Genomic DNA, 25,010 nt, shown 5'->3' on the forward strand with positions numbered 1-25,010 from the left:
GCAACGATTCAGGACTCAGGAAAAAAATACTGTGAATTTAAGTCATGTTTACATTAATTTTGCACTTTATTCCATTTCCCACTCTTTCTACTGGCCAATCATTCATTCCCAAGGATGAACTAGCCCGCCGGGAAACCACCTACCTCTTTTCTGGTGAACCCTAAAATTCTATTTAATAACGAAAATATAATAAATATCGTTGAAGTACTTACATTATTTTTCTGCAATAATACACATAATAATTAGCTGTGTTGTAAACTTTATTGTTAATCAAGGTGCGTGTAAGATTGGCTAACCTGAAGTTACAGCTATAATGCCAAAGTGCCGTGGCTTCATCACTTTTGTTTTACATATCATATAATAAACTTATTTGTGCATTATTTTTGGTATACTCGGCTCAGACAATTTAATTTCTTTTTATACTTCTAGACGGTACTGAAATTTATTACACAGGCAAGGAAAACGAGCAAACACCCTTCTGTGTTTCAATAGCAACTGAAATAATAATTCTTTTTCGTTCTCGTTAAACAGCGTAGCGCGTGTAACTGCATCCCCTATTTCATCTACAGTAAAATATAAATCTGGTAGGAAGTCCGCTATTTGGTCACTAGCTTCGTCTTCTTTTATTGCTTCGGCGCACCCATTGCGAAAAACATTCACTGTTTTCGCGTACAACTCATTAAGGTAATAGTGGTATTTCGGACAACACAACAATAGGGAGCTGCTTCATACTTAATTTCACTAACGTTAGCTACCGTGACACTTTCACTATTTCTCTGTATTAAAGGCACTTCACCACTAACTCCTTGAAATTCAACACGCAAGTTACTTCGCTTAAAATCTATGACACTGTTTAATTTCTCTCGGAAATTCGCACCAAGTGTCACATCTTCATGTAACTCTGGTAATATGAGAAATTCAACTGGCACCTCTACATTTTCGATTCGTACCGATAAAAAATCTTTTCCTTTCAGATTTTTCTTCTTTCTTCCAAGAAAATTACACAAAACAATATGCTCTCCTTTTTGTAGATGCACATTCGTTACACATTTAGTTACTTCTCGAAAAATGTTATACCGTAACAAGCACAATTCTGATCCACTATCTAATAAACAAATTTTGGGTTGTTCGTTTAACAAAATTTTCACTCTCATAATATTATGACTTAATTCACACGTAATTACTTCCTCTTCATTAATATTATCTATGTCATCGTCCGCTTGCATGTCTTCTTCATTGCACATGTATGGAAAAGTAATTCTGTTTACACTACTAAAATCCCTCCCCTTTGCAACCAAGTGGGAGAGCGCTACTAATTTAAAGACATAGCGCTCTGCGGATAAAATCCACCCTGTTGGTACGTATACTGGCGTTGCTGATTGTTAGCGTTGTTCACATTGGGACCTCTATTAAACGCTGGAAACCAATTACTGTTCTGATTTGAAGTGCTCGGAGGATTTTGTGCACTACCTTGGTTTTCTTGTGTTCTCACACCCTGTGGTTCGCTTCTATTTTCATCTGCACTTACGTTCTGTCACGTATTACCCTGTGGATGATTACCCCCGTTCGCATTATTATTTCCGTTAAACTTACCACGTTGTTCACTTTATAAAATTTCTTGTTCCAACCCTGTTTGAAATTCGGACGCGAACTTTGATCTCTGCTCACTTCACTGTTTGGCTCTGCCTTCGCATTATTCACACTAACACTGGCACCACCTTGCTGTTTCTGTTTATTATGCTGATTGTCGTGCATATTCGTTATACCTGACAATCCTTCAATAGACTGTACACTCGCAAGGAACTGATTAATGTTATCTGGCATAGAGCCCATCATAGCTAATTGGTACCGCTTGGGCAGGAGAGTGACGATGTGTGACAACGTAATTTTTGGGTTTTCATATTCTTTCAAAGCTTGAATTTGGCTAAAGCGCTCCGTCACAAAATCAACACTACTGTAACGCTTTAGCTTTCACTAACGGACTCTCAAAAGTATTCTGAAACTTTATCACAAACTCTTGGAAAGTTTGACACTTCTTACCATGCAGATCATACCACTTAAGCGCACTTTCTTTGAGAATGAGCGGCAATATTGTTAAATATTCACTTTGCGGCACTCCGGCAAATGACATTTCTCTACCAAAATTTTCTAAAAATGCACTTGCACTTTCTTTCATCATATCACCTGAAAATGTAGAGTTGCTTAATGTCCGCTAATCGCAACGAACAACGCCTTGCACTAACTTCACTGTTTCTTGCGCGCTTAGTATACGGACTTTCCTTTTCAGTTTTGATTCTTGACACCGTCTTCCGTATTAGATCACTTTCAACTTCTGTATCGCACGCCGTTTGAGACTCGCTGCTTGATTTCCTCTCACGCTTCATACTTCGAACGGAACCATTATTTCTTTGTGACATCACTTTCAGTATCATGGCGTTCATTTACTAATTCTATGCGTGAAACTCGCTTCGTTAAACTATCAACTTCTTGTTTGACCTGTTCACCCAGTTCACTAACACGTAGGCAAGTTTCGTAGCATTGGTGGCTTAACTTTCTTTGCTCATTACACACTTGAATACATTCTTGCACAGCCGCGCTATATTCACTTTGCCTTACTTCGTACTTTTGTAATCTATTTACTTTCACGGAAACTATCCAAACTTTCAACCAAACGCCGCAATCTCTTCTCATAATCACTCACTTTATTATGATATTCATTAATTTGTCGTTACTGGTCATTCACTTGGCGCGTGTTGAATGAGTGCGTGAAGAGATTCGAAAATTGTTAAAGTGGGGTGTGGTTCGACCTAGTTCACCGTGTCATCTGTTACCGTTGCACGTAGAACTGAAAAAGAGTGGAGCGCTGAGAATAGTAACAGACTGTAGAGCTTTGAATGTGCACATTAAGAATCCAGCTCTTCATGTAGAAAAGTTATCCGACCTCTTTGCTAAATTTAGTGGAAAACGTGTGCTAGGGACTTTTGATTTTACCAGTTCGTATCAACAGTGTGGTACTACAGAAGACTCTATGCAATATTTAAGCTTTCTTGTTTGAAGGAACGTTATATGATACACACGTATGGTTTTCGGTGTGAAAAACGGATCATCTGTATTGTAATTGTCCCTGAATAAAGTGTTCCCATTGCCATTACAAGAGAAATTAATCAGGCATATGAGTGATGTAGCTTTTGCATGTGAAACAGTCCAGTCCCTGAGTTCTTACAGCAGTTAGATGAAGTGCTCACTTTGTTGAGTGATGCGAATATGATGCTAAATTTATCGAAGTGCATTTTTCATGTAAAGGAAAGCAATTATTTAGGCTACTACGTATCTTCGGAAGGTATACGAAAGGATCCGAAATCAGCTGAAGCGATCGAGAAGTTACCAGTGCCGAAAAATTTAAAAATGTTACGTTCCTTTCTTGTTGCAGTTCAGTGGCATTCGAGAACGATCAAAGGTCATGCCGTTATCGCTCAACCCCTCTATGAACTTTTAAAGAAGGAGAAAAATGGAAGTGGGAAGAAGAACATCAAAAAGCATTTGAGTTATTAAAGATTGAATTAGTGAAAGACGTGAAATTGCACCATCCTCAGTTGGATAAGCCCTTCTACCTCGAAAGTGATGCAAGTAAACTTGGGTTGGCTTGTGTGTGTTACCAAATTATAGATGGTGAAAAGTGCGTGTTAGAATATGCGAGTCGTACCCTTAACAAACACGAACGGAACTATGCAATTATTGAACTTGAGTATCTTGCGTTCGTGTAGTGTATTCGTAAGTGGCATTTTTTGCTGAAATGATCAAAAATATACATACGAACTGATCATAAAGGTTTGGTACACTCAGACGCATGCGTAATTGGAATGCTAGACTTATGAGGTGGTCCCTTGAACTCCAGTCTTATGATTACGAAATCGAATTTATCAATGGCAAATTCTACACGCTAAGTGATTGTTTATCTCGTGTGTTACCAACTCAGGAAGATTTACTGGTAAACGTGAATCCCATACAGACTGTTCAATCAGAAGTGTTCGACTTAGATTCGTCTATAATTGCGAAATTACAGTGGGAATGTGACGAATACCGTCCTATCATTAGTTACTACAAGGAAATGTGAATGAAAGTAAAAGCAGTGCAAATAAAAGTTCTTTCCGTAGTAGTGCTAGAAACTGGAAACAAAACTGCACTTTGGAAAATGGTATTTTGATGGTGAGAGATTTTCATTTCCCAGACAGATTGAAATTGTGCGTACCTCCTTGTTTAGTGAAAAACATCTTAATTAGCTACCATGATCATTACGGCCACTTTGGATTCATGAAGGTGTTCAATATTATCTCATGTATGTTTTACGGGAAAACCATGCGTAGTGACATCAAGTCGTACATTCTCGATTGCAAAGTCTGCATGAGAACGAAAGTCGATCATCACCCTGTGAAGTCTTTAATGCAGTCAGTGCCTGCGAGAAACGTTCGTTATTTAGTTTCAGCAGATTTAGTGGGCCCTCTTCCTCGAGGGAAACATGATGAAACTTACCTGTTAACTGTGTGTGATGTGTATTCTCGCTACTTAGTGGCATATCCGCTTCGACGTGCAAGAAGTGTAAGTGTAGCGAAATGTCTCACTAAATCATACACGCTTCATCTTGGTATTTTCATGAACATCTTGGTTGATAATGGACCACAATTTATTGGTAAAGAATTTTGCAAGCCATGGAAGCGTATAATATCAAGATACATTATACTACGCCTTACCACGCACAAGGAAATGTTATCGAAAGATTCCATGCTGACTTAGAAAGAATTTTGCGTGTGTGTCGTGTCGCGATTCTCATTCGTCATGGCCAGAATATATTGTGCAAGCTTGTTTGTTGTTAAATTATACTATTAGTGCCAGTTTGGGAATAGCGCCAGCAGAGTTACATCTTAACATCAAACCGGAAGAGTTTACATTATCACATTTTGGTATTGTGCAGAACAAGGAAGTGACTGACGAAAAAGAAGGCATAGATTGGAACGGAAAATTAATCATGGCTGACTTACGACGAAGGAAAATTATTCAGCAACGAAATGAAAAGTTAAATGTTTCTCAGAGAGCAAGAAGAACTTTGTGCGAAGGTGATTTAGTTTTCTTACGTCAGTATAATATCACTAGTTTAGTGGACAAACGCATAGCTAAACTGTGTGAAGTGTACCGTGGTCCCTAATTATTATGGAAGAAAATTGGTGAAAATGTATTTGAAGTAGTAGATCCGCAAAGTGGTAAATACCTTGGATTTCAGAATGTTTCAAGAATGAAGTTGTGGAGACCGACACCAGCTACTAGATGGTGTAAAAAATGGCTTGAACTTCTGAAGAAGCATGTGAATGAAGAACAGTTCAATGATATTTTAGAGAGAGCTGAAAAAGAAGCAAACGGAGATTGCACGGATCAAGAAGAAGAGGAAGAAAGCAACGAAGACCAATTGTGCAGTGTGAACATTGAAGATCAAGAAGTAAAAATGCATTCTAGCTTTATCGACGAAAGTGTTCTGTGGTATGTGCGACACGGTTATTTAGATGAGCGAAAATTGTTCAGTCTATTAGAGAAATACTACCAATAGTACTTTGAACAAGTAAGATCGAATTTACGGAAATATATTAGAAGTTATTAGAGCATGTACACATTTTATTAGAGTATTCCTTTTGTTGTTAGAGGAACAACATTGAAGTTTTACCTTGAAAACCTACGACCACGTTTCGCCATGAATTTCATGTGCAATCATTTTATTTTTTTAATTTTCTATAAAACTCTATGGGGTTTCCTTAGTATAACTTCTTTTTGTTAACGACATCTCTTGTGTCTTCGTGGTCGTACTCATAGTGGGTAGGTTTATTTGGTTTTTGTGGGTTGGCTCTTCCTCATATAGTCACACCATCCCTAAGGTGGATACAGGTTGGCATCTGTAGACATCTGACATTGCCTCAATATAAGACTCCATCATCCGAGTTTATATTGGTTTATTTCCATCTTCATATTAATGTCCATATAATAGTCATCATTAAGATTACATGTGTAATGTTTATTATGTTATATTATATATATATATATATATATATATATATATATATATATATATATTATTCAGCATCATATCTTATATACGTATATTTAAGTATCAAGTATCAATATATTGTGTACCATGTATCTAATTAGTGAAGTTGCATGTAGGCGGCGAGAGTTGAGTCGCATCTATCGTGTTTGGGACGCATAAAGGGAGTGTAATCAAGGAAGAAATACTTATATTTCTTTTGTTAACCCATCCCAAGTCAACTTCCTTTTAACCATGATTACGTTAATTTACCCTTTTTATAATAATTACATGTAACACGTAAATATACACTTGATATACATACACGAAGAATACAATATACGTAGGTCCAAACAATAAGAAGAACACACATTTTATTCACATTGCAATTAACACGAATGCAGGAGCAGCTGCCGCAGCAGAAAAAAAAAATGGGATGCAAATCATCTGTTGAATAAGTCTATGCGCAATAAAGTACAGCACAGTAAAAATAGCATCTCAATAATGGCACCCTATATTCAGAAGAGAGTCCTAACTTTAGATAAGACTAGATGGCCTGCTGAGAACGTCTAGAACTTCCACCGATGGACCTAGCCCTATCCAATCGGAAGAGGATAGGAGCAGAAGATTTAGTCGTCGAATGTTCATTCAATGGGAAGAAAATGAACGAAGGGGACCAGATAGTGTGGACAGTGAATAGTGGACAAGTTGGACAGTATTGCGTGTGCAGACAGTAAACAGTATAAATAGTGTGTTCTGAACGAATAATGAAGTGTTATTCTTCAAACTGAGAAATATTTATATATTCATTTTAATATTCATCTTTTGTTTTTCAATTAATTGCAACAAAGTGATAAATGTTTTATAAGTTGAAGTTAATTCATTATTTGAAGTGTTTTCCCATTTTATTAATATGTTGCAATATTTTAGTGTATGTGTCAAATATTCATTTTTACAATTATTAGTTGAGTGAATTTGCATTTGAATTATTACGATGATTATAACAAATATATATATATATATATATATATATATATATATATATATATATATATATATATATATATATATATATATATTCGATATCATTTAATTATGAACTGAATCAACATTTTATATCAGTGAGTGCAGTGTTAAACCAAGTGCTTGTGCAAACTGTGATCCAGGCAGTGTATACTTAAATAACTTACAGTGTGTCCTCATCATACGCAAATACAAACAATAAGTGTTGCCAGGGTTCCTAAGGTAAACGCATCTCATCAGAACTTTACCTATCAGCTGTTCGGGAGCCATTTTGTAATAAACTTATTTGTGTATTATTTTTGGTGTACCCGGCTCAGACAATTTAATTTATTTTTATTTTAAAAGGCTGCCATATTTAAGCTAACAGTGTATCTAAGCGTTGTGCATTCTCGCAAGGAATAGCAACATCCAGCAGACGAAGCAGCATGCTTACGTCACTTTGGTAGGTGGGACTCGCGAGAACAAGAGAGAAATTGAGCGACGTGGCTTTCAGTCGGCGCCAAATAGCTTTAATAATAGACTCATCTTAACATCGCTGCTGAAATAATTATTAAAATGTAGTAATATAAACGCATCCATTTATACTGTATTTTAGTCATCTGAATATAACAATATGTATATTGTTCTTAATATTACCTTGTATTTTCGAAGGTATGTAAGTATAGTGCTATATTAAATATAACTTACTAATTTGTGAATGTCATTGACGTTACTGCGACCTACAGTTACGTCGCCACATTTGCTTTCGCTTTGTGGTGCGTGGTGCAATATATTGGTATAATTGAATTTTTGAAGTGTTTAGTTGGTTTTCAGGTTGAACGATGCTGAAATTTTATCCTAATCGTAAGTTTAATGTTGTTAGTTAAATTTTTGCTTATGTATGGTTAGCGGTGAAAGAAGCTATTGCTTTGCGATAACTTGTTTCGTCGTTAACGCTCGGGTGAAAGATTCGACTAATGACTATCTATTGTAATGTTTGCTCTACTTGGATTGCCATCCTATGGAGTACATCACAATCATTATTTCAAAATTATGTCTAGTTAAAATTGTGTATGATTATGAGATGATTATAGCACGAAAGTTCTATAAATGACACAACACTACTTTCACTGACGAACTAGTATGACGCCCTCCCAATATCTGATAACGACCCTTTTATGGAATAAGTCCCGCTCCTGTTCATTCCTATTATATTGGTTGGCTGATCGATTGATTTGGAGTTTTATCGTTTCGTTCAGCCTCGAGGTTATATGAGATGTGGACCTACAGCTTAACGTGGAATCGAACCGCGTGGGTTTTCACCGGGATTCGAACCCGAGTCTCCCGCACCGCTATTATATTCATTAAGTGTACTTAGCGAGAGTCACATACATTGTTCATTATAGCGCTTCGTACTATTTTCATATAAATACACATAGCGAAGTGCATGAGTGGTGGCTATTCATCTTTGATCATTCTCCCTTACCTTAGCATTTCCAGTTTCATCTTCTTCAAAGCGTATCAATAAAGAATTAATCAGATAAAGCTTGGCCGCTTTCCTCCCGCCATATTTTCTAGTATATACGATGAACATTGGCAGCACTGTGCATAAGCAAGGACAGACTGCCGATCTTACTCACGAATAGATTGTCAGTTGTGAAGTGCGCGTGATGTGGTAAAGAACGATGAGTCAGTTAGAAAAACGAAAACTAATTGTGAACAAATACCTCGAAAATCCAGGTATGTCCTTAAATAAATTAAGCAAACTTGTAAAGTACCCTCAGTCTACTGTGCAAAAAGCAATTAAAAAGTACACACAAGATTTAACTGGCTCAGGCAGAAAACCGGGGACTAGCCAACCGAAGCTGGAGAAAAGGGTTACTGCATTGCTGCGTCAGAATCCGAATTTATCAGAAAGAGTAGTTGCTGGTGTGGTCAAAGCGTCCTAATCTACAGTGCACAGAATTAAAGCAAGGAAAGGTTTACGATCTTTCAAAGAGCAAAAGGTACCTAACCGAGACGAAAAGCAACAACTGACGGCAAAATCCAGAGCAAGAAAACTCTATGATCAGTACCTTACTCAATATGAATGTTGCATTATGGACGACGAAACCTACTGTGTCGCTGATTTCACTCAAATTCCCGGAAAGGAGTACTACGTGGCACTGAAGAGGGGAGATGTGCAGGATAAATTTAAACAACGGAAGGCATCCAAATATCCCCAAAAATATTTGATTTGCCAAGCTATTTGTTCATGCGGTAAAAAAGCAAGGCGTTCATCACAACAGGGACAGTTAACAGCGAAATTTATACGAAGGAGTGTTTACAAAAACGCTTGTATCCATTCGTGATGTCACACAGTAATTCTGTTTTCTTTTGGTCAGATCTTGCTACCTCTCACTACTCTAAAGCAGCCACTGATTGTCATAAAGAAAAGGGTATCGTCAAAGTTCGAAGAGAGGCAAATCCACCAAATTGTCCTGAACTTAGCCCAATTGAAAAATATTGAGCCCACATTAAAAGAACATTGAAAACATCAAAAGGGAAGGCGGCTGACTTGAAAACTTTTCGTCGCAAGTGAACTGCAGTTGCCAATCAAATAACAGAAGAAGATGTGCGAACTCTTATGAAGCGGATTAAAAATAATGTACGAGCATTTTTCCATAATTAGTTCTTTATGGTTTTTTTTTTTCTAAACTTTATAGTCAACTAAAGTATTAAAACGACCTTTCTTCTTGTCATTTCTTTGCCTACTTTTTTGGTCAAAGTTACTGGCCAAGTTTTTTCTGACTCATTCTTTAATATTCTGAGATATATCTACTAGAATTCAATTCTTTCTCGCTGTTTCATTTACTAATAACATAATACAAAAGAAGTAATACGATTAAAAATAGAAATTCGGTGAAAAGATAAAGCATTTGATAACACACTCAATGACTTTGACACAAGCTTTTTTGAGATATACGCTTGTGAATTTTGATTTAATAATTAAGTCGGGAATTCAACTCACCGGATCTACTCAGAACAGTGTCACAAGTTGCATTATTAGGTCCATCAAGAGATCCTTCAATACACACTCCTCTCCCTGTGCTATTGCTCTTGTCTTGGGCACACCACCTGAAATAAATCATCAAAACTACATCAAGAATAATGTAACAAGATAACGGATTCAGCTGTTGATTTTAACTGAAATGTTTCTCTTTACTGAAGTCAAATTTTCATGAAAACTAGACAAATGTTTTGTTCACAGCCTTCAAACAATGAACAAACTTTTTCAGGTTAACTACAGTACTTAGTAAAACAAACAAAATTTCGGGTTAACTATTTAACAAAACAGCACATAAAAAAGATATAAACTTAGACACAAATTTATATGGATTACTGTTGCAGCTTTGCGTTAATATTTTGTTGGATCTGATTAGTGCCTCGGTTCTTTGTGGCGTTGAGTTTACCGAATATTGAAGATCTTCTGATGTTATCACTTTAAACCACAACTGGACGATGACCTCTGACAGCTCCTCTTTGTTGCTGAGATTTTGACTGGACACTAAATCTTTCAGCCTTGATCACAAGTTCTCAATCTAACTGAGATTAGGACAGTTCCCAGGCCAAGGCAAACCAGTAATATGATGGTTCCTGAACCATTTCTGATTGATTCGGGAGGAGTAACATTCGCGACGTCCTACTAAAAGATGTGCCGCTGAACACCCCGAACCCCCAAATAAACCATGAATAATGGGTACTATATTTAAGTCTCAGACATTTTCTTGGTATTTTTTTGCATTAGTACTGCTGGCCGACCAACACCACGTCTTGCCCTCCATCATTACGTTGACAAAATGCTCACAGTAGTAGCGGTGCACTCAAATAATATGTGAAGCAAAAATCTGATGCCATCATTTTCAATGATACAAATCTTAGTTTCATCGCTCCAAATGACTTTACCTCAATCTTCTTGGGTCCACTTCATGTTTGCTAAAGCCCACTTTACGCTTTTTGTCTCTACTTTTGGTTAATGTAAGGTTTCTTCTTTGGGATCTTCGCTCTTAAATAATTTTCGCGGAGTTATTTCTTTAATTATTATTATTATTTTTTCTGACCGTTTGTTCAGAAACGTCTATCGCGGAAGTTCTCAAGATTGTACTTATATATCTTTTGTTGTTCGCCGGCGATTTTTTAGAGGCAGATTCTATGACAGTCTTAAGCAGTTAGTTTTGGATTTTTGCAACTTCTTAGAACAGTTCCTGTGTTTCCAGTTGCTTAATGCTTATAAATTTTCCTAATGTAGAAAGATGTAGAAAAGAAGAAAAACGTTGTCTTTGTGGCCTCAGACGGGATAGGTTATATTCCGTAGCTCATAGCACTCCAGGAGTAGGTATTCAAAGTAGGTACACTCCGTAGCTCATAGGAGCCCCGGGATTAAAGAATATCTCCGTAACACATGGTGCCCTCGGGAGAAGAGATTTGTAGGTGAATAATCAGCACTGGCACTGATAACTTCTTGGTCCCGTCGCTAGCTTATATAGCTGTCCTTTTGGAGGGAGGGTCTGAAGAAGAGAGTTAGATTTCTTTGTGGCTTTCGCTTCTTCCTGGAAGGTGCAGTTTTTCCTGTCGTCTGCCACTGCTTATACTCGTAAAAAACACATGTTTATAGTGAAAACATGTGGCTTATAGTATGTAAGGATGTATGGATCCTTGCAATATGTAACGCTCACTTTAAGGCGCTCACCTGGGTGTTTTATCAAATTGATGTGCTTTGCACTGGGTCTTATGTTTACGAAAATGTTCAAGTAATCATTTGTTAGTTCTACTTTTGTTTTTGGTTGGTTGATTGGTTGGTTGGTAGGTAGGTAGGTAGGTAAGTATATAGAAAGTTTACACTTTCCATTAAAACTTACAATTACATTTATTATTATTATTATTATTATTAAACTTGTCTGAACGCCTTAAAGTACTTTAAATTATATTGATCAATAATTACAGCTGAATTATGGATTTTAATATAATACATTTTATGTGATTTTCTGAATTTGCGGTTTTTAATTAATTAGTACTTTATGTCATTACGATTATGTTTGTTACCAAACAAATGTTCAAATAGATCTGATACTTATGACTCAATATTTCTAATCTCCTGTGTTTATATTAGTTTTTTCTTCTATGTTACATTTAGTCATATTGATTTATATATATGTACATTTTCCATGTTCCCTTACAACGCAAATGGGCAGTTCTTGACCTGCGAAATAGATAGAACTTTCGAAAGGCTTTAACTAGATACTTTTCGTACTTACCCACAATTGGTATGTTTCAAACAAAGGGAACATTGCTGATAAACTGAACACGTTGGAGGACATTGTTCTGGCGATCCTTGCAACACCAAACCACATACGTCTCCTGCACAGTGTAGAGGTTGATAGCTTGGAGAAATACACTGTAAAATACGTAAAAAGTATCATGGTAAATGTAGGCAACAATAATAATGCTGCTTCAGAACTACAAATAAATTTATAAAAATTATATCCTACACTCTGTAAAGAAAAAACAGCGACACTTGCTCGGAAATGGTTTTCGCAACATACTTTAATCAATACGAACTTTTACACGAATTCTTGATAATATTACAATGCATATTCCTAATGAGCAGTTCATTATTAATACTAGCGCCAGAGTTTCAGGCTTTTGACATGAATTTAATGAATTTATATGCGTATCCATATAAGTAGCTATGTGTGTTTTGAGCAAAATCGTTTATAGGAAGGGTTATATATAAAATAGGAAAGATCAACAATAATAGCAGAAAACAAGAAATGGAATTCCTTAAGGGTAAGACATATTGTGTGCAAACATCGGGAAGTACGATACACCAAACTAGTATTTTGTATGTGCACCATGAGCTTGCCGCAGTACAGCGAATTATCGGAGCTTTTTGGTAACAAAGTTATTGCAAGATGCAACCTCGATATCACGGAATAACACCCGGATTATCTGTTCCTTGAATTCCATTCTATTTGAGATAGTTGTCTATTGAATCTTCTACTCATATTGGTCCACAAATTTTCAACTGGATTCATGTCGGATGAGTTTGTAGGCCACAAGAGTCTAAATAGTCATATTCTTGAACCACGTATTAACGATTTTCGCTCGGTGACATGAAGCATTATTGTCCTGGAGAAGGAAGTAGTCCAAAGTTTCTACAGAAAAGTCATCATTAGCTGTTGTAAGAACTTTTCGTACAGAATTTGAAGATATTTTCGTGCATCAAACGATCCTTCACATATATCCGTCGTTCTGGCGTCTTTAACGGCGAACCATGCCCATTCCATTACTCAGTAACTGAATATTTGCATCTCTTAAACAAATTCCTTGTCAAGTTCCTTGCTTGTTTGTATCCACAACTTCACATTACCATCGATCTCACTATGCTAAACTTCTTTTCAACGAAGAAAACGACGTGCTTTCAGTTGTCATAAGTCCAAGTTTCATATCAACTCACAAAACTACATGTTGAAATCCACTGTGTTTTGTCAGTTTGGACTTTATACGCGGTTTCTTCTTTGTAATATTCTCTTCATTGAGTCAAGACAATACAGTTGTACGAGTAACTGCAGTTCCAAAATCATGTCAAACTACAGAAGCGATTTTTGGGGAAATCACTCCTTAAATCTGCGGTGCTATTGATTTCATTTAGCAACCTGCTCTGGATGATGCTTTCTTTTTTTCACACTGTTGACGAAGGGACGATTTGTTATGCTATCTCCACTTGTGAATTACTCTTCCTGCCGTAGAATGATGGATTTTCAGTATTTCATATATTTCTTTAGAGATTTGCCTTAGCTGCGCAAAGCAAGAATTATGTCTTGTTTACATGGCAACAAGTCACATTTCTTACCAATCTTTTTTGCTTACAGTCTACATGTAGCAACAATATCACACACAAACAACGCTGCACAACAACAATTTTGCCACTTGACACTGTTCAAACAATGAGAAAGCGAAGAACAACCACAAAATGCCATTTACCTCATCCTCCATATCCTTATTCTCACTACAATAATTTACGAGACGCACTCAGTGCCATCTATCGAAAATATTACTGGTACACAAACAATTGACAAGCGATGTCTTAGTTGAGACTTAGTTGACTCAACCTAGCTGACTCAATTTATCTTACACCACAGGTGTCACAGATAACGCTAATAAACTATCCCACTCTTCATTTCTTTCTATTCCTCTTCTAACGGGCTGCAACTATGTTTTTCTGTGTAAGTTAGCTTGAGAATTGCTGTGTCGCTATTTTTTCTTTACAGAGTGTATACAACAAATGTAGGAAATAACGGATTTTATATTACATTAATTTCTCTATAGGTATGAATTTAATAATATATAGAGTGAAAAATGCACAACTAGACTGACAATCCAACCCGACTCCGGCTTACTGTAATGATATACGTAATAGTAATAAATAGTACTCTTTTCATAGATCTATCAATAATCACATTTCACAAAATTTCTCAGATGACTCTTCGTTACTATAATTTTTACAGAACGACGATTAGAAATTAAATAAATTCAGGTTTGCAGTAGCAGCAGGTGCCGAAAAAGGATCCAACGAGGACCGTTATTATTCAAAACGATTAACAGAAATTTTCAGATGATTCTGTGTTTCTATCATTTTTACAGGGCAACAACATTAGAAATAAATAAATTGAAGTTTGCAGCCGTAGATGATACTTAAAAAGGTTCCAGCAAGAGCCGATATTATTTACAAGGATCAACAGATATTATTCACGAAATTCACACGCAAGCTAATTATATATACACCCATCTCTAGGGGCATTCTTCAGAAACGGGGAATTTTGAACTGATTTTCTGAGAAAAAAACATGTCCGAGCAATTACAAATTCTTGTCTTTGTTCTTCCTCATGAATTTGATGTGACATAAGTTACATCCATCACTTGTCATTGTGTCCTTTACCCGAAGGCACTGTACTACGTAAATCAACATTAAGAAATATTTTCACGTCCTTTTTAATCTCCTCTAAATCCCATAATTTTCTTGGTGGTCTATGTGTGAAGTTTTATAAACTTTAAAATTGATGTTTGCGCTCATCGTTTTCAAACATCTATAGTTTTTTTATAATTTATCCTACATGCTCTCAAAACAGATTTCTTTCGTTTTTTCTTCTTTCTCACTACTGCGACGTTTGCTTTCATTTGTGTAATAAGAACTTCATTGAACTCTAAATTCTTTTTTTTCCCTTTGTAGGCAATCTTAGATCTTTTATTATTTTTTACGTTCGTTTGAGGAGAATTTTTAATTTATTGTTGCCTTTTCAGCTATCTAAAATATTTGAATTTCCTAGTGTCATTTTCTTCGTGGTTTACTTTCTTTTCGTTTTTTAATATTCCTGATGCTCATTTTCTGTTGCGTCTTATTTTTTCCTTCCTGTTTTCTTTCTCATTCTGCTAAAAGAAAGATCACTATCACTTTTTGAACAATTATATTTACTAGTATCATGAGAGCATACATTTGGTTCAGACTTACAAACACTAGGTTCGGATATTAGTTGACCGTGATGAGCATCTCGAAGTGGAACTTCGTTTATATCAAGATCAGACTGTCAATGCTATTATTACCTCTTTTCTCTTGATAAGTCCTAAATAAGCTCAAAGATAATAAGGTCGGGACCTACAGTTTAACGTGGACCCGAACTACGAGATTAGGATGTTCGGAGTTGGATTCGAACTTGCGGCCCCTAACCTAAAAGGCGAGTAACGTTAGTAATTTACCAACAAAATCAATGTTGTCCTGACATATAATGAAAAATGCAAAAATGGTAGCTTATATTCGTTGAAATGGGTTCTCCTAAATGCGAAATGATTCATTACAAATCAATTCATTCAATAAAAAGTATCTTTAACTGATCAAAATAAGGTTTGTCCACTCCATGCCATACTATCAGTTCCATGTACGTCAATAGTCACGTAGTGGCATGGAACTGAGAAAATCACTGAACATGGCTGTGCATCTTCTCAAGGAAGAACAATGAGCTAGTGCATACGATCTTCAGTAGATATGATTTACTAGTTAACATTCCTATTGACAAGAAACATCTAAAAGGTGTTCTTTATAAAGTGCACCTTAGACCTGACGAGTAAAAAGTGTAATAGGATTGGTATTTTACGTTTCATACTCTGCACAAACTGTATTCCAAAACACATTAGCACCGTTCCACTCCCAACGTACATAATGTAGCATCTCCCCCCAAAAGGACAGTTTGCTAATAATCGGCGATGTCAAAAAGTAAAATATACTTAACTTTCATTTTTTTCATGGAGTTGATATGGAAGTTAGTTACGAGAATTTAATCTAAAGATCAAATAATTTTTTGAAAAACAGGATATTGTAAAGACTTTCTCATAGTATATAGAATACTATCGTATATAGAACATCGAAAATCAGCAATATTAAAACACTACAAACTGTATCAGTGCATTTGAAAATGCAACCTGTTACACTATTTGGAACTGAGCTGACATGTTATATATAATTATCTAATCTAATATAAATAAAATATTTTTGTCTCTGGGTCTGTCTGTCTGTTTGTGGGGACCAGACGAGTGGACCGAGAGTTACCAAATTTGGCTCATGGGTACCTTGCTCCAGGTCCCAGACTAATTTCGAACCAGGGGCGTCTCGGGGAAAAGGGCGCTTACCAGGACACGTAAACGTAGTAGAAAATTACCGATATTAGTGTCGAATTAATAGTGTTCGCGGTCGCTGAGATCAATGGCGAAACTCTGATCGCATTAACTTCCAAAATCACCCCATTCGGCTGCGGGCTGGAGGTCAACGAAGGGGGCGGAGTGGGAAAGATACCGAGACATGTAAAAATAATCCAAAATGGCTGATATTAGTGTCAAATTCATAGTTTTCGCTGTCACTGACATCAGCAGTAACACTTCTATTAGCGGAAACTTTAAAATTCAGCTACCATTGAATGCGGGCCGGGATTCACCTGCGGGGGGGGGGAGGTACCGAATGGTGATACTCCCACCGGCGTTGACTTCCAGATACAGCCTCCATGCGAAGAACGGGTATTTCAGCTAATATAAGTATAAAAATAACCTTTAATGTTTAAATTCTAAATTGCGGTGTTCCAATACCTTCCACTGATGTTCTTTCTTATTTCATTAACTACTACTAAAAGATCGTTCATACAAAACCACAATCGACAAGTACCATGAAATGGCCCATTTCTGGAAAATGCTACAGATACATATAATTGCTGGTTGTGTGTTAAGTGATTGTCTCCACTACTTCAAACGCGGTTAACAGAAGCGTAACATGAAGGTAATACTGTAAACTATGAGAATTCTGTGAATTTTAAAGAGCCCAAATTGTGGGTGAGCGGTTAGTTGACGCAAATGTATCTAAAGAGAACTACTTTTACAATATCACGAGGAACAGTGCCTTAGGTGATGATGACCTACAGAACACCACTAGTAAAACTGGACGAAATAGAAGCCTTAATGACAGAATGAAATGAAATTTCTACTGTTACACCCTACGGTTATATCCTTTACGCTAAAGGATTAGGATTCGGATTAGGAATTAGATTTCTAAGCTTCCGGAATCTATAGTTATATTAGCCCGTCACGTATGAGAGATGACGTCCCTCAGTGATCACACTATCCAAGGAAAGGGAAGGAAGAAAGCGGCCTGGAGCCTATATTTTAGGTACCACCACGGCATCTGCCTGGTGGATATGAGGGAAAACGAGGAAAACCTCACTCAGGATGGCTCGCCTGAAAAAGCTTTTACATTTTTACGATCGTCACACTGGAATCGAACTCAGGACCGCTCGCACCAATGGCGAAAGCGTTAGCGACTATGCTACGCGGAGCCCGTTAAAGAAACTGAATGATTATGAAATAATTGGTGGTATTAGAACATGGGAGAACTCCTGAAAAAATATTGATACGATGTTGTCCACCACAAACTCGCACGATCAGTGATACAACTAGGGACTCTTCGCACCAGAGGTGAACGTTCTAGGCTTAGTGACACGGATCGCTGGACTGTAGAGAGAGTGAGGGAAAAGTAACAGGAATTCAGTCAGCACTTGGACAGCCTATTGCGATAATAACGGCCCGGCGCGAATTGCATACTCTCAACATTCACGGTTAGGTTGGTATTTACAAACGTTGATCACCGCCAACAACACTTTAACGTGAAGAAAAGTGTGCCGAGAAGACGAAAAGTGGACTGTCAAGGATTGAAAGTGCATAATATTGTCCGATGAGTTTTCTTTCGCTGTAAGAAATCTCTTGATTTTACTTAAGATACCAGCCATCTTAACTGAAATTCTCTTCAGATTTTCATTAACTAAATATGTAAATCATTAAGTCAAATCTTGACAAAATTAAACAACGGATGCATGTACTCATCACTCCGTGTGTCTACATAAAATTAATCCTGTTATATCTGGTCTTTGTGCAACCCTCTTTTAAAGGTGTGGTGAAAGAATACAAGAAACAGCACACATGAAATTGTATAAGGGTGCACAGTAAATAAAATTAAACTGTAGGAGCTGTAAATATACTATTTACAGCAAAATGTCTCTAACCGTACCCATGATCATGTAAGACGCCTCATGGTTATCCACCGTCTACACAACCATGTGTGTTCTCTTTCTTCTCCTCAACAAACCAGAAACATGACTTATTAAACTATCTTTTATATATGTATAAAGGCCTGAACAATCTACAATCCAAAATTATTAATGATTTCATACAATAACTTAACATCTTGATATTGTGAGACCAACCTGAAACTTCTCCATCACTTTTCGCGTCTCCAATACTCCTTCAACCTAAGACTTACGTATTTCTTTGTTATCAATGTAAATAGTGTATATTTTATTACAATTACAATTGATATCGTAATAATAATAATAATAATAAATTAATAAAAAGGTTACGAGTTGTACGCTTGATGAAACAGTTTTCATAACTGGTTAAATATTTTTCTGAAAGGATCCATTTCTTCCAGTTCTCTTTGTTCTACCCTAATCCGTAAGGGCGTGTTTCCACGGGATATTCTCATGACTTTCGATGTTTATTTCCATTCTATACTGTTTCCCAGTATTTTATCTATCATTTCCTGTAGTACTTCGTCGGTTTTAGCTATAATAATGATGTCATTCGCATCTCACATTATTAATGATTTGCCCTCAAAACCTTGAAACCTACAACTTCTATTAATGCTTCCATCATACTGCACTATAGAGGTCATGTCAAGAATTGCCGTAGCCAAAGAGGCATTCAAACAAGAAAATATAATTCTTAACTAGCAGACTTAACATTCAACTAAGAAAGAATTGGTCAAGTGCTATGTATGGAGTCAACCGTACAGTTTGGAGACTTGGACATTACGAAGTTAGAGAAGAAATGTTTAGAAAGCTTCGAGATGTTATGTTGGAGGAAGGTGCAGAAGATAAAATGGACGGAGAGAATAACAAATGAAAATGTTCTAAAACGAGTACGAGAGAAGAGGACGCTTTTGGCTAATATCCTTCGCAGGAAGATCAACTGGATTGGACATATCTTGCAAAGAAATTTTCTTCTTAACGCCATAGAGGAAAAGATGGAAGGAAAACAAGGAGTACGAAGAAAAAGAACACAACTAGCTGATGATCTGAAAAGTAGAAGAAAATATTGGGAATTAAAAGAGGAAGTTGAAAATCGAGAAGCATGGAAGGAACATTCCAGACAAGAAACAGAAAGGAAGGGAAAAAAAAAAAAACAGTAGTCTCAGGACCTGCCGAGAGTTAGAATACTTAATAATAATAAATATTTTCTATATTACTTCTGCAACCGCATGCTGTATTAAGCCTATGTGTATTCAAATCCTTTTCGTTTTCCTTTTAGAAGTTTTGTAGCAGTTAGAAATACATATCCAAATTTTACTGCACTTTTTTTTTCTTTCTTTCTTTAAATGATGTTAAGTGTTACATAAATCAGCAGTAACTTGGAAAGATATATTATTTAGGTCTTTAATATTAGAAGAATAATAAATATTTCGGCAGATTACAGGTTAGTTATTATGTTACATATTGGAATTTTTAACCAAAGATGGATAATTCAACACAAAGTATTTTTCAAGATTGTTGATGAGACGAAATATAATTAACAACATACATAGATTGTATATACGATGTCAATCATAGCATCTTCTATGAAGATTGGGACAGCTACTGGAAAGTTACTGTAGTGTTTCAACAATTTCTTCGGCTCTTAGTGTGTTGAATTAAGCGCACTTTCACAATTTTACCTGTCCTTTGAAAAATGGCATCGTAAACAATATCTGGAACAATTCTGTATGTAAACACGAAGCGGTAGTTATTGATTACTGAAATTCTGCATTCTTTTCCAACATCGAGGCTATATGAGACAGAATCTACTGCTTAAAGAGGGGTCTAAACCAACAGTCAGGCTTTTATCAGAGGCAAATAGCCCCACTGAGAATAGAACCTAGAACCAAGCGAAAAGAAAAAACAAGCGTGTTAGTCACTTGGCCACGAATGCGCACCACAGAGCTGTGAGTATGTATTTTCCGTATCTACGAAAATGCTTCTTATGATTTGAATTACCTTACGACTGAGACACAGAAAAACTTAATGTAAAGAAGCAAAGTTTGTAGAAGACTAATGTTACGCTTGTGAATTTGATGAAACCCTTCCGCGTATAACAATTTCCCGTTATACGAGGTGTGATCAAAAATATGGTGAATATTTTTTTGAAACAAAGTAATAAGCTTACATGGAATTTGATTTAATCTCCTTCAAAGTACTGGCTAACAATGCACTTATCCCAACGTTGAATCCATGACTAGAAACATTTCTAGAAGGCATTCAGCTGCTCTGTCGTGGCCCTCTCAAGGTCAGGAATAGTGCCAAAACATTTTCCTTTAAGCACGGTTTTAATTTTTGGGAACAGTCAGAAGTTGCATGGTGCTAAATTTGGTGAGTAAGGCGGATGCGGACAAAAAGGAACATTTTTTTCTGCCAAAAACTCGCGGATCAAAAGTAATATGTGGCACGGTGTGTTTTCGTGATGAAGAAGGAAGTTATTTGCCCATTTAATCGGTGGACAAAATGCTTTTCACGAATCCGTACGAGATGATTAGCTCTTCGGAAAGCTCTCGTACAGTTATTCGCTTGTTTGAACGAGTCATTTGTGCCATTTTTTACACGTTTTCATCTTTTTTGACTTCGGAAGACGTCCCGATCGTAGCTCGTTTTCAACCGACTCTTGCCACTTTTGAATTGCTTATACTACTTGTAAACAGTCTTCAATGCACTGCTTCATCACTATACACTGATTTTAACATTTTGCGACCTTCTTTCGTACTTTTTTACAGGTTAAAACAAAATTTGCACCGATAGACACTCTTAACACGTCCTCACTATTCTGCTAGAAGCCAGCTGACATATCACAATTCATTCAAACTCGAAACTGACTATCCCAAAAGTTCAGGCTATCGGGCTTACTTGTTGAAATGCATAAAACGTCAATAGGTGGCGCTGTACAACTACATTCACGTACTTTTTGATCACACCTTGTACAATAACAAAGTAATGCATCTCCCATCACCTTTGCACTAAATGGACTTTTCATTGTACTAAATAATGGATCACACTCAACACTCACTTCATTTAATCTTTCACTCCAGTAGCATTTATGTGAACCACCTTCTGCTCCGTTTGATTCAAGGCAACTTCTGCAATCACGATGCTCATGACAACGAACTGGACACTCACCAGGCGGACTCAGATTCAATTTTAAGTCAGTTCTGTCGGAAATATTTTCATCTATGCAATTCCAATCACTTATTGGTCCCTCAGACAATTTTCTGCTCAACTCCGCTGAAACAGAGAAATACGAGTATTTATCTATACTACCATATATTAAAATGTTAAATACTGTGAATACAAATCCTGAATGAGACGTCAGTTTCAAATTATTAGAATGTTACATAAGAACAGAGATCAAAATCCTTCAATTTTCTGATGACGTGACTCGTTTATTGCTTTCATTATAATAGTACTTCCAGCAATTATTAATGAAATGATTAAGAAATTATAACTATCTATTTCGTGAAAATCTCACTTCAAGACTATGATTTTGGGATTCAAGACGGAAGTTGAACCATTTCAATAACGATTGACACCAATGTCCATTTAAACTAGTTATTTTCTAATAGAAAATAATAATGATAAATAACAATAATTTCCCCACCAATCACAATCTTCAGTAAACAATATACATTTGTTTATTTAATTTCAAGAAAAAGTTTTCTTAAAGTCATAGGATAGTTTTTACCACAGAAAAATAAACACGGATAATAATCAAAACAACAATTTCACCTTAATATCCACTATGGTCCTCTATTTTCAGCGGTAGGTGAAATGTTTCGACAAATACTGGAAAGACTAAAAAGTTATTTTGGGTGACTTTACAAAACTATATTGGACAACGGTATTTCATGTTATCACTGGATTTTGTTTACAAGTTTCAACTAAAAAAAACTAATCCATACACAATTTACACTGGTAAATACGCATGAAATGCAACTTTTATTTTCAAATGTGTTCTTTTCAATAAATTTCAATATAGATTGAGATTCTTAGCCAATCGGATTAATCAATAAAGAATTAAACAAATATTTTAAGAAAATATCACAACGATATAATTGGACGCATAACAGAATTACAACCAAGAATCTCAGTTTGCGTCTATAGTTTTATTTACCGGACAGTTTCAGCAAATCGTACTAATAAAAGTTTCCCTCTTGGTCAACTAGCATCCTGTAAAACTAACTTGGACTTCTTGAGATTTAAAGCTAGCATTCTGATGCGTAGTTATGTTTACCACCTATATGTGTGCAGAAAATAATTTTTGAAATTGGATCTTTATTTAATATATAATAACTTTACTTAATTTTAACTTTTATGTAATTGGTTTAGAATTCTTGAACTGAACTTTGTTTCTTTCCGTTAAAAGAAAAAAGTTGGGGGGAGGCTTCCTCATAAGAGCACTACCTATACCTAACGATTCATTAATAATTTCATTTATTTTAAATGCGTTTATTTGAATATCACCGAACTTTTTACGATAGAAAGTCTAACATGAGCGATCCATGTCACTCGCGTAGGAAATACGAAAGACTATCGGAATAAAGAACTTTGGGGAGAACAGGAATGTAGACGAATATTATAATGAATTTTATTAACTTGGCGCAGAGAAAGATCCAATCGTAAGTTCTTGTTTTTTTATCAATATATCATCAAGTTCCTTATACCTAGAATCAATTCGATTTTATAAAGAATTTTTTCTCTTGTGTTCAACATAAAACTCTTCACTGATATGAAGAAAACTTACAGGTTAAAAGAGCATGTCGTGTCCAAACACAATGACCAACTTTACGACATTTTTCACAGTCTGAAGCTGGACAGCGTAATTCACTGCACTGTGTAACATTTCTGACCCCACTGCATTTATTGTCTAAGCATTTCTCTCCTGCATGGATACAATGTGCTTTCTGGCAATTCGAACACCAAGAACAAACCTGCAAAATAATTATTAAAGTTACAATAACATTATGAAATTCTAAGCATTTACATGATTACCCTGAATATCACACAAGAAAATCACAACAAACTACACTGAAACTTTCGATTTTAATATCACAACAGAACAGAAACAATGAGAAATGGAGACACATGAAAAAGAAAAGAAAATATTCTATTCTATTATATTGAAACAACTAAAGACAGTGGAAAACACTGACACATTGAAGAATTATGTTTGCCTTCTTTTACTCATCTAAAATAAGGTTATTTATTCTACCTACTTTTCTTCTCTTACATAAAAGTTTTTACCTATTCCTTTAATTCCTTTCTTTCTTGCAAAAAACAACATAATATTCTATTCAAATCTGCATATGGGATAATCACATATTTCATATACGAAATTATTGTAAAAGAAATAGACTTGTACAACATATTGTACAATAAAAATGTTTCTAACAGGAAATTTTATTTTCTTTCTTTGAAAATGAAATGAAATCTTTGAGTTTTACGTCCCACGCTTATGCCGGTTAGGCTAAAGGAGACGGTGATGATGAGTAATGAATGAAATGGTGGAATGAAGAATGTGGGAGGAAACGGAAGAGCCCCGAGAAAACCTACACACACGGTGTTTGTCCACCACAAAGTTCACTTGGCGGGGGCTGGGATCGAATCCGGGACCCCAAGCACCAGAGGTGAACGCTCTACCACTGAGCCACCGCGGCCCCGATTTTCTTTCTTTCTATCGTGTCGTGATAAAGCGATCTGCTTAGTATCATGTGAATAGTAAGGCAAATGGACATATCTAATACAGAAAATTCATGGATATTTCCTTCAGAATTAATAAGAACTGTTGAACAACGGTATTTAAGACTAATTTCTTAGCAAATCATTGTTAAGCTTTTCATCTTATTACTTCTACAATAACTACACTTTGACACATAATTCGCAATCTATGACTGACTGACTGAATGAATGAATAAAAAAATTAGACGTAATAAGTGGCGCCATAGGTGACTGATGGCAGTATTTAATCTTAGTAGAGTAAGGTATAAGTAGGTTATTTAATGCTGTTATCATTTTTGTAAAATGTAAAATGCCATCAAGAATAGAATTATTCTGGTAGAAATATACTACTATCCCTCTTGATGCAAAATAATTCATATGTACGGACCATCTAACAATGAAAGAAGCAAAGGTTTATTTCCAACAAAGATACCTCGTGTGTACTTAACAAGACAAGTATGGCCAGATTGATCTAATTCCTAAGGAGAAAAAAAAATCAATCAATGACTTGTAAACCGTAT

The 25,010-nt window shown here is 36.0% G+C and overlaps 1 protein-coding gene across 1 annotated transcript in view; it reads right to left on the bottom strand.

Moving 5' to 3' along the window:
- Megf8 (multiple EGF like domains 8) overlaps positions 1-25,010 on the bottom strand; it is a 155,389-nt gene that overhangs the window by 24,335 nt on the left and 106,044 nt on the right. Inside the window, exons 27-30 of the mRNA XM_081740937.1 lie at positions 23,516-23,702; positions 21,785-21,999; positions 12,361-12,500; positions 10,077-10,183 (exon numbers count right to left, since the gene is read on the bottom strand). Coding sequence (XP_081597063.1) covers positions 10,077-10,183; positions 12,361-12,500; positions 21,785-21,999; positions 23,516-23,702 — 649 coding nt within the window. The remainder of the gene's footprint in view (positions 1-10,076; positions 10,184-12,360; positions 12,501-21,784; positions 22,000-23,515; positions 23,703-25,010) is intronic.

Source organism: Thermobia domestica, chromosome 2 (genome assembly GCF_964235325.1).
Source record: "Thermobia domestica chromosome 2, izTheDome1.hap1.1, whole genome shotgun sequence".
NCBI lineage: Eukaryota > Metazoa > Arthropoda > Insecta > Zygentoma > Lepismatidae > Thermobia > Thermobia domestica.